Source organism: Bombyx mandarina, chromosome 01 (assembly GCF_030267445.1).
Source record: "Bombyx mandarina strain Sakado chromosome 01, ASM3026744v2".
In the NCBI taxonomy this organism is placed as follows: domain Eukaryota; kingdom Metazoa; phylum Arthropoda; class Insecta; order Lepidoptera; family Bombycidae; genus Bombyx; species Bombyx mandarina.
Window position 1 is genome coordinate 16,086,591 of NC_143208.1, and position 12,102 is coordinate 16,098,692.

Below are 12,102 nucleotides of genomic sequence, written 5' to 3' on the forward strand. Positions count from 1 at the left end.
AATAAAAATGAATTGCGGTGTATCAAACACGCACTGGCTGCGACTGAGTATAATTTCTCAAAGTTACATTGGAATCTCCCCCTTAGTGACGCATGAGCGTAACAGGTGCCCTTTTACTTTTTATGGCGTCCCGAGTTGTTGAGTCCCTTTGTGAGATTCTCATAGATTTCCCTAACCGACGCACACAGGCAAACACAACGAAATATACACACAAAACAACACGTGTTTACTTGAATACCCGTCACCTTCACGCGTTATCGACGCGTTTCTCTTCTACCAGGTAACAATTATGTTTATATAATTAATCAATGTTAATTTTTTAAATAAAATCATAATGTATTTGTAGCGTCTACATTTCACAAGGATTTGGACAACAGTACGTCAGCCATGTAAATCATGGCGGGCTTGAGTAGGCGTAACTGTATCGTCAAACTAAACTCTAAACAATGGTTTCAATAAGGATTAATACAACAGTAATTAACTCCTAGCTTCCTGCATAATGTGTACAATAGAACCCATCTGTGCGCGCTTTGATGTGGGTATCAGCTCCTATGTAGTGACAGTGTAAATATTGTAAAGCTCTCGATTCCCGATACTAACCGAATAATTGAATACCAAACTCCACCTGCATTATTAATTGATAATATAATAAGATTATTTTTCCAAGAATCCATACTACCTATATGTTCATGGCGCGCCCCCAGAATCATAGTTAGTGCCTGCATCAGTATAGTTTATCTTTCTTTTTTTGCCATTGATTACTATAGTCTTAATAGGAGAAATTGTGGATCATTATTTTATTCTAGCCTGTAGTAATATGTTGTGTGAAATTATTTCTTACCGTTCCAACTTATGAACAGAAAGCAGGGTCGAGGTTTCCTTATCATAAACCGTTATCACGCAAGTCAACTGATTCATAATATCATAGTCATTAATAGTTAGAAGAAATATAATTATTATGTGACCAGAGAACTTCTCGAACCTAGTTGTTGTTTTACAAATTCTTGAACTGTAAATAACAGTTAACGATTAAATGCAAAGCCTTGCTCGCTGATTCGATTAACGACGTCAATCGTCAGGTCGTCCTGCTTTTTTTTTTTATTTGCAGCATTTTCTTATATATAGGTAAAGCCGCTATTGTTTTCATTTACTCTAGGCGTAAGATATACAAAAAGTAAAACCTTTTTTTCTTTAACAATTTAGTAGACACATTCATACGTATCATCGTCCTCTGATTATACAATGAAACCAACTGTACTACCATTATTACATTTGAGCTAGCGGAATAGAAAAGGACATTGACATATTGAACTTTTGTTTCGTTTGTCACTTTAAAAAAATATTTTTTTTGTAAATTTGATCATATCGTTTCTCATTCGAATTCTTTCATCTATATATTAATACGTGAAGCAAAAACTTTGTATCCCTTTTTACCAAAATTGCCCGGAATATAGAAAAGTGCAGAATGCTAATATTTTTTGGAAATTATGCATTTAAAATACATTAAATCAATAAAGAAAACATTACACACACTACCATGTATTTGACACAACACATACGTATAAATATACTCTTTGTAAATTGTCAATTGTGAAACTTTTGTTATTCTTTAAAGTCTGTGGTCAAATTGAGAATAGATTAGTATTGTTTGTCTTTAATATTATTTGTCTATAGTGCAGTCTCTCAAATATTAAGTGTATAATCTATGATGCAGTCTTGGCGAAATCTGTGATTATAGAAGTATAATAAATAGTGTTTGACAATAGAAACAATAAGAATGTGCAAGCTTATAAATTCAATTAATTATAGTCGAATTTCGACTACTGCGGGGACCACTAGTAAACTAAAATGCATAATTTTCAAACGCAAACAAACTGTATTCATTCAGACATCTGAAATACCGGCGTCGGTATTTACGTTTGGATGTGTGTGGTGTACGTCATTTTTGCGTATGTTGTCGCGCTACCGCAAATAGATGGGCCCAGAGTAGAGCGTCGACGTCGCGACCGGCAAATCTCTGCGTCTGACCGTTGCCCCGGCTGCACTAGGTCATCCTTGGAGATTTTACGTAGCTTCTTGCTTATTGAAAGCCATTCAGACTGAAAATTCACTTAGCCCGCTGATAATTTTTCAATAAAAAAACTCATAAACGATCCTTTCATTGTAGTTTTTGTGACTGATGTATAATGTCGATGATTTTAACGAAAAAGTAACAAAACTGTATTATCTAAATTTTTTTATATTTTTCAATCGTTGAACATACCGAATTTCAAGTCAAATCATATCATTAACTTTTTTTATCGTTAATTTAAAATCACTTGACGCTTCCACTAATTGAAACAACAAACCCTGACATATAGTTTAATATTAATTCAATAGTGTACTTGTTAATATTTGACGAGTTATGACTCAAAATTAGACACCGTATGGCATCTTGAAATAAATGGCGTTGAAGTTATTGACAAAGGCACGATTGTCCATCTAATTCACCAGCGGTTCGTATGAGTAATGATCTCATTAGGCAAACGTATAATAACCTACAACACTGGTTCGCTGCCGGGCCTTTAATTGAATATAATTTCGTGACACTGTTTGTTATGTCTGGTTACACTATAGTTTCTGTACGCGAATGCAACAAAACATTATCAGTGATTGTTACCCGTATACAAAGTTTCTGTAAAGAAACGACCTCTCAGGTAGGAACTAAATTTTTTCTTTAATTTTTTAACTGTTTCTGTAAGATGTTTGTTAATATGTTTTTAGCGAAAAACGTGCGCTCAGGAAATAATAAGAATCAATCATAACTTTGTTGATCGGACACATGGACATTTCAAAATCCCTAGAAAATTTCTTAGTATTTAAATGATCTATATCCATGTTTAAGATTCAAATAACCATGAAAGTTAAACACATGCAAAGTTTTATGTCTTATACAAAGGAACCAATATGGCTTGACTTTCCGAAACCTGTTGATTAAAAGGAGTTGCCACTGAAACGGGGCTTGGAAGAAAAACAAAATAATTTATCTCTAAAGTAACAAACGTGTTCATCAAACTAAAACTACCTGATATCCGTTTGACCTTTTCTGAAGAAATTCTAATAGTAAAAAAATAATAATTATAAGAAGTAGGTATTACTAATTTTGTTGTATTTAAGTTTTAAATATTTTATTATTTATTTATATAATAAAGTAACTGGCGTCATAATCGTAATTCATTAGTATCGGCTACAAATTTATAACAAGTGTAGTAAATAAGTTGTTGGTATCTGTTTTTTTGTAGATTCTTCAAATGGAACTATCATCGCTTAGTTTCGAACTGTGTTACCATTCGAGATGTGTTGGTATTCGGCTCCGAGCTATTTTCGATATGCTACTCTACATTAAATCTGTACTTTGCGTCTTTTTGTTTATTTTTTACATTTCACACAAGGGTTTTCTTTGTAAAATCAACTCTTGACTTGTTGGGACGTGCTCAGAATCAGAATAGACAGTCTCTTCCGTAGTTTATCGTTTCCTACTGTCAAGCTACTTATCGTTTTGTTTGATTTACATGACTTAATTTACTATTCACAAAACGTTTGTGTGAGAGCAACTCAAGCGTCGATGTAATATTATTTAATAAACTTCACTGAAACTTTTATTTTATAAAGACTTGTCTTAGAAGTGCACATGAATGGAAAGGATACGTACCTGGGTTGTTGGAACTGTGCAATTAACAATAGTCCAGGAGGGGTGAGCATCTGGAACGCATTTGCAAAAGGATAGTTTGCAAACTCCGTTAGTGTGTTCTGAACGGCTGGGTGCTAGAAGCACAAAAAGCACAGTGCACACGAGAAATCGCGACATGATGGTGCTGGCACGCGCGATGGTCCGCACGCGCTCAGCGTCGACCACGGACTGGCAGCGCTCGAGATCGCGGCTTGTTGTCTCCCGGTCCATGCTAGTGCTGCCGCGTTCACATCCACCCACCAATTATAGATATCGATGATGCCTGTTCATTTATACGTTTAACACTAGACATACCCTAATTTTTATCAGTTTTATCACATTCCATTGTTAAACGTTGTAAACGTGGTGATTTTGTAATGACATGATAATTGTGAAAATTGATGAAAATCAAAATTATGCGTTTTTTTGGAGTATTTCTCATTGGAATTGTATACCTATACACCATAATAAAATGAGATGAAAACGAGACAAGTTTAATTGAAAAATTGATAACACGATTCAATTCACAAATTTATTGTTTACCATCATTCATCGCGTTTCCGATCCGGTGGTAGATTCTATGAAGCACTGCTCTTGCTAGGGTCAGTGTTAGCATCACTCCAGTTTGAGCCCCGTGAGCTCACCTACTAGTTAAGGTTACGCTGAAATAGCTTTGAGAAGCTATCAGCTTAGGTAGGAAAAAAAAACGCGCAAAGACTGATTATTATAAAGCGTGTTTCGGTTTCCAGGGTTGTACCTAGTTAAAATTTTTCTAAAATTTAATTTAACATTGACTTTCTAAGCCGTGTAAAGGATCGGAGATGTACTAGCTTTTAATCAAGGAACAAAAAAGTTAAATTTGAGGAATACAATTTTTAAAATAATATAAATATATAAATATAAATATTTACTAACAATCACGCCACGTTAACTGGTCCCGTGATAAGTTCGTAAAGAACTTGTGTTACAGGTACCAGATAACGGAAATAAATGTAAGATTTTTATTATACACATACATATATTTAATATACATCCATAACCCTGGAAAACACATTTATATTTATCATACAAATATCTTCCCTTGGCGGGATTCGAACCCGCGACCCGCTTGTGTAGTGACTATGTCACTTACCACTACACCAGACGGCCGTTATTAGAATAAGACCATACAATTTACGTTTCTTTACTGCAACTAGGACCAATTGCTGGCTGGAGCTGGGTTCCATGTCGTATGTTGTTCCCTGGCCTAGAAAGGCCAAAGAATCTTATATGATCAGGGTCTCCGGTTAGACCTTTAAGAAACCGGCGCCATCTGGGCGGGCTCTGGATAGCCTGCCGACCGAGAGGGCTGGTGGTGGTGGTGGTGGCGCCGACGACCGCCAGTCCGGCGTCCCGAGAGGGAGGGTGATGGGAGAGATGTGCTTCGCACTAAACGCTTCATTTTCCCCCCTTTACCTTTTCATGAGTTCTGTTTCATGCGAGGTTTGGATGTTGATGGTTGAGCGACAGGAGGCATCCCCAGTGTAGGGCGAAAGTCCGGCGATTTCCTCCTGACCAAACAAACTCATACCTTTAAGAAATGGAAATATGACTTCTACCAATTTGTCCTTTATGTATCTACAATAGTAATACCCATATCTTATTGATTTAACCTTGCTAACTTCATCTTTCATAAATAAATACTGGTGCAGGGCGTGTTGTTGGTTACATGGATTGCTTCCAGTCGTTCTGTATACTGCTCGTTTATTATTTCTACGTTCCGATATGATAGGTGAAGTAACCGATAATCTATTATAAATAATCAGACTTTGGGTTATCTTTTGAGCTACCATCGTTTGAGTTATCAAGATTAATACGCAGTGAGGTCATTTGGCCGTCTATACAAAAAAAATTTGGCATAAATGGAGTTTTCTATATAAATATCTATCAATTGATTAATAAAACATTTGTTGAAGTAAATTATAATTTATATACTACAAGTAAATTGTAATTGATTTCGCGAAAACGGGTGATTTGATGAGCTATCCATTCATTCGCCTAATAAAGAGAATTTGTTTTCGCATAAGATACGAACATGTACAAGGTTGAATTGATTACGTTGCTTGACTGTCACAGTATTTTGTTCAGCTAGTTCTTACCTATAAAATGCCCGTTCTATATCGAAGATATAAAACATAGATACAAATACGATGATGTAGTTAACAGTTGCATCTCCTCCGATTTGAAGACCACCTTTCGTGCAATATCTGGTTGAGTTTGGTCCTGAAAGAACAGAGGGCTAGAGAACTTAACCAGTCTTGGTTGTTGATTTTCTATCGCTGATTAGGAATGCGTACAATTCACCCTCTTGCAGTGATTTTATGGCTTGATTGTAATAAGTTGAAGCGGTCAATTCCAGCACACATATGCCAATCATTGATCAGCGTATCCTTTTAAATTCATAATTGATTGGCACAACTTTTTAGTCATTTTGCAGGATTCGCTCGTTGTGACACCCTTTTCTTTGACTATCGTAAATAATCCATTGTGCATAAAGAGTAAAAATACGATTCGGAATATCCTCATTCTTGGGTTGAGTAACGTGACGTAGCATATCATTGCAAGAAATGCATGTTAGCTGATGGCTTTCACTCGAGTTCATTAAATATAATTTTATTTTCATCATTATTATTATTTATTTATTTCATCATCGATTATAGTTTTTATTGTAATCGTTATTAAAATAAAAATTAAAAAAACGGTGATATTACCATCAAAAATGTGACGTGCATTCGTTAACGGTGGTCGAGTATCTCATAGATTCTTGGTCGAATTCATATTCCCTCAATGATTGAGATTCCGTTCAATATTGTCTGAATAAGGAACTAATAATTTCATCGCTACAACAACATACTGCTATTCAAATTACTTCAAATTTATTTCTTATTCTAGTCGTATCACAACGGTGGTCGTATCATCCTGGTCGTATAGACATGTTTTTAAGGGTTGATGTCGTTTCCCTCATATCATTTAGCCACCTGGTTTTAGTTGCTTGTAAAATTTGTTTTTATTTTATGAGATAAAGTTGTCAAAAGAAGTTGTTTCCAATTTTTTTTAGTTTACACTTCTACCAGATAAGGTATTAAGTTTCTAACAGCTCTTCGAATTAAGGTTATATAATTAAAAAAATCTTACAGCGTATATTGTTTTGTAAATATATATCGATTCCCTTGTTCAAATGTATGATAGTTTTGTCACACGATATTTTGAGTTAAAGAACAAAAAAAATCTATTTAATTGTTATTTACTTCGAATTTAAACACTTCGCTATGTGCTGTACAAAATGCACTCCGGTTATAATTGTAAATATATGTCTTCTTACCAATTAAATATGTTTTTTCTACTTGTATTACGTCCACGATATGTCTTCACGCATAGGAGTAAATCGGTACATATTTTACTTGGTTTATAGATATCAATTTAGACGACAAAGTTCAAACAAACGACAACTACGAGTATAGTAAAATTTTTTTGATGAACATTTGATACTACTACCTTTAAAATACATATTTGTGTAAAATCGATAATTTTATCCAGATTAAAACTTTATTTGGGCCTAGTTTGGACAATATGTTCGTAGGCAAGGGCATTACGTATTAATAAGTAATTCACAGATCAACATGGATTTTCTCGACCGCTTTGGAAACTTTGAAATGTATCTATTTTTCAAACTAGTCTGAAGTGGGTATAAAATAATATTTTTGCTAAAAAATAGCATTATGTTTTGTGAAGAGCGAGGTAAACTCGTCAAGGTAAACCTTTTTTTAAAGTTGACCGAAACTTTGAAGAGAATTCGTTTCTTTTGGTCAATTTTGGATACTACTCGTACTATAACACCTTCGATTAAGACAAATGTAAATTAAAACAAATATAATTATCGAGTGTAATACTTAACTGTCAGAATTTATTAGACTTGTGATATAATTTGTTTCAATAATAAATAAGATTTAAAAAATTAAAATTAGGTTGATAAAAATGAACTAGAAATCCAGTAGGCATCAATAAAATTGCAAGGAAGTATGCTTATGTCGATGGATGCACACAGAAACATTCACGACCGTTGGTCACGATAATATGTTGTGTGACAAGTATACTCGATGTTGGATACTAATCACGACTCTTGGCCGTGGCTTGTTTTTTTTTTTCTCCCCACCTATTCCCTGGTAACCTAGGGGACTATTCTATCTACGTGGGGACGGGAAGGGTAGAATTTGCTAACAATAGCCCTAACAAAGAGGCGTTATATGATAGTCTAATCAAGTAATCACAAAGCATTAAATCCTTTACTGAGCAATTTGATTTTTTAAATTTAAATTGGATAAATAACCGAAGGAATGGAAGTTGTCACAGTAGTGTTTTCAAAAATAAAATGTGCCAACCACTAAATGCGACGAGTAGTTACTAACTGAAAGCAGTTGATCTAGGACTTACTTTTTAGTTTCACAGTTTTTGGCAGCACGCGATTGTTCCGTATTCCGATACTGAACTAATATTGGAGTATTGTGGGTTAAAGTTTAAACAAATACTGCAAAATTTGAAATATTTATAATCTTCAAATATTTTAACTTCAATAGTATATCTGTATATATTTCAATATTTTTTTTATCTGAATGAACTGATTTAAGAAAAAAATATTTTTGATATTGGTACATACGATTTAATAACCACGATGGTGTCGATATAGAATTCTATGACAGCTGAACCATGTAAAATGTTTTTTATCTTTGTGTGTGTTCAAAATAAACTATATTAAATAACTCTTAGCGTCGTGTTTTAGAATTTTGTATTAGTACATTAAAATTCTTTAAAACACAGTTTTACGTTACGACCAAAGATAGGTATTTGCGAACTTATAAAATTGATACATATTATCTTTACTACATACCAAACTTAAGAGATATTTACTAATAAATTATGTAGTGCTATATGAAAAATCGGTTCATACGAGGAAATAATATTATTACTAACAAAAACTCACTATTGTCTATAATGATTATTTTTTTATTATTCAGTTTGCAGTTACAAAGACATTCATGCACTAGCAAAAAAATTGGTCAGTTCATTTTATTAATATCTTTGTCGATATTTTGAAAGTTGTTAGTGTCTCATCACTGTTTATAGATCAGAGGTCGCAGGGGCCTGAGGATCGGGCGGCCCTACCGATACTACTGCACTTTAAACTAAAGTTGCATCTCCTTCTCCATCTAGGCTTTTAAAATTACATCATAATATATAAATTTGATCTATTAGGAAAGCCTCAAAATTAATACACAAGACCAAACTCGAGGTATGTATGTTTAAACTTGTTTTAAGATAATTTTCTTCAAATATGTACGTATACGCCATTCACAGTAGAGTACAAAGAAATTATCAATGTTTAGTTAAAATTGATTTATTGAATTTCTAGTCCTCCTCCTCGCGTCGTTTTCCTCATTACTGAGGGTCGAGACTCCCCCGCTGCATCAGTTTCTCCTGTACGATTTCCCTCCATCTGCTGCGATCCTTTGCTTCATGAAGGGCATTGTGGAAATTGATGCTTAGAGAAGATCGTATTTGATCCCACCATCGCGTGGGACTGTGTCCTCTGGGACGTTTGCCATCTACCTTTCCTGTCACCATCAGCTGTTCAAGATTGTGCCCAAGAATTTCTAGTACAAAAAGTAAAATAAAATTACTTCTGATTAGGTAGTTCTGATAATTTTTCTGTTGAAACAAGCCTTAAAAAACGCGAATATATTAAATTGTTTGATTCACTGAATTAATTGTGGTTCGTCGTTTAGGATAAAGCTCGTCTAAAATATATATTGAATTTCTACTGGGAACTGGTTAATAATTATAATTAGTTCTCGGAGCCGGATAATAATAATTCGTCTGCTTGATCAATTATTCAGACGTGCAGAAACGGGTGAAGAGTTTCAAATAAAGCATTTTATTAAATAAGAACATTTATAATGCCGTTTAAAAATGTTACGATACATAAGCTGAGCATGCGATACACTGACGCTCAAGGTTTACAATCTCTTAACAACGTACTGAGACTATCGAACGTAAATTCGATGTTTTCTCTTAAGACTAGGGAGGCGTCTTATGTCCTTATTTTTATTATATAGGTGAAGAAGTGCAGACTCACAACCCACTTAACTTCAAGTGATTATCGGAGACCATAGACATCGCAACCTGAATGCAAATACCCACCATGAGATAAAAGACCGTAGTCTCAATTGAATTGCATAAAGGTTGTTCCGCCCTTCAAATTGGTAAGTATGACTAATTGGCGCAGTAATAAGCAAGATTGGTTGATGCGGGACTACAATAAGCGCTTCTACCAGTAATTAGGCACCGAACGTTTTGCGGGGTTGATTTTTAATACAGGATTCTATTCGAATATCCTGGAACTCTTTCATAAAGATGTTAAGGTGTTATGATAAGCGGCTATTACAACTACGCGCGCTGTTGGGCTCACGGACTCAACCTCAGAATTTTCTACCACCAGCAAGAGCAGTGCTTTGTAGAATCTACTATCAGAACAATCCGAGGATCTGACAATGTGTCAATGTGATATGTAATTAGTGGCAGCCACGATAAGGGGGTTATTGTGTCACGCCGCTTTTTCGAAGTAACGTTCTGCCGCTTCCCTTAGATACTTAAGTATCGATTTTAAATTTAGATCTTCGTGAAAATCAACATTCCTCACATACCACGTACGGTCCGCGTCAGCGAATACTGCATTTGCATAGCTCATGATAGAACGTATGCAAGTTTTGTAGAGTGTCACCTTCTTATGAAGGGACAATTTACTGAGATATTAAATTCGATTCTATTAACGGGTACTTTGCATTTCAGACACTAACGCGTGATAGCTTTGTAATATTATAGAGAGGGCACTGGTAATTGCCTATGTACGCTTAAGAAACGTACTCTTCCCTCTTATTTCAACTCTCACATTACTCTCGTACTAAGAATTTGTCGTGGCCTACAGAATATATTTGGCGATACGTCAAAAATATCGAACCGGTAATCGAATCCTGCAAGCGGGTACCAATTCTAATGAAATACATACCCGAACACATCGTCACGAATGATGTCGCGGTGAAGGAATAACATCGCGTAACAAAAATCAAACCCGTAAAGAATATAATTTGTATAATTACTGAAGATAGGACGTCTTGTGAGTCCGCACGGTACCTATGTATCATCGTTCGCCTACTTCTGCCGCCAAGTAGTAATGCGTATCGATTTGAAGGCTGGAGCTTCCATTGTACTGTATAAACTGAGACTTAAAAATCACGTCGTCAATCAGACTGTTGGCCTTATTTTTGTTGTTGATTTCTATGGGCTTCGGAAATCACTTAGCACCACAGGGGCCGCGAATTCGTTAACTTGTCTAAGCAAAATATACAATCAAGCATGGAGATGTTGTATGAAGGTATATTTTTATTAAACAATTTAAATGTTATGTGCATATGCTCTATATCGACTTATCTGATTTAATATATCGTAAAATAGTTTCCCCATTAAGCACAAAACACTTAGTATAAAATATTGGTTTTCTCTGTAAAATGTATGTCGCTCTCGATAAACTTCAATCCGGGTTTTCAGTTCAAATTTCTATAGTACGCTTTAAAACCTATTATCTGAACGCAGTAGATGTGAAACATCCAATATCGAATTTCCAATGTTGTGTAAAGCTTTGTCATATATTGAATGTTTTATTTGCATGTACAAAATATATCCGCAAATTGAATAGCGTTCACGAAAGAGATTTTGTACAGTATTAATTAAATGACTTTATTCTGAGGGGGACATTAAACCGTGATGTGTATAATGAACATGCCGCCTGCTAATTTGAGCAATTATTAATCGTAATTTAGGTGTATATATTCTCAAGTGCTGACTCGGTGGTGCAGTATACCCGACCCTGTGTACCGAATGGTAAACAGTCAACGTCGCCCTAAACACGTCATTACGGATCTTCCCGATCCATTATCGGTGCTTTTAGGTACCTCAAGCACCAGTCACCGTGGTGGTGACTGGTGATCTCTCAGGCGGCGGGGCAGGTGAGGCAAAGCTCTCCTCACTACGCAGAAATCCGCCGCCGCCGGGCAGGGGGTCGGGACCGGGGTCCCATCCTTGACCCGGCTCCCTAAGAGCTTTGGGCTCCACCCGCTTTATGCGGGGAAGGACCCAGCCGTGGGGTGGGTTGATTTACACCACGCCCTTAATAGAAAGCCGGGTGACGGTAGACCGCGTTCCCCCGACCGCTCTGGGGGAAGGCGCAGCGTGGCGCCATCAAGGTGAGCTCCCGGCCCGTCGACCGTGGGAACCGGCGGTCGTTTCGCTGGCGGCTACCGGTC

General features: G+C 35.8%; 2 protein-coding genes across 5 annotated transcripts in view; one reads left to right on the forward strand and one right to left on the reverse strand.

The window, feature by feature from the left end:
- The window catches only part of LOC114252805 (uncharacterized), a 30,734-nt gene extending 26,779 nt beyond the window's left edge, over window positions 1-3,955 (reverse strand). Inside the window, exon 1 of the mRNA XM_028187454.2 lies at window positions 3,692-3,955. Within this exon, the coding sequence (XP_028043255.2) occupies window positions 3,692-3,940 (249 nt within the window). The 5' untranslated portion in view covers window positions 3,941-3,955. The remainder of the gene's footprint in view (window positions 1-3,691) is intronic.
- hiw (MYC binding protein highwire) overlaps window positions 1-12,102 on the forward strand; it is a 146,262-nt gene that overhangs the window by 79,920 nt on the left and 54,240 nt on the right. The gene's annotated exons all lie outside the window — the stretch shown is intronic.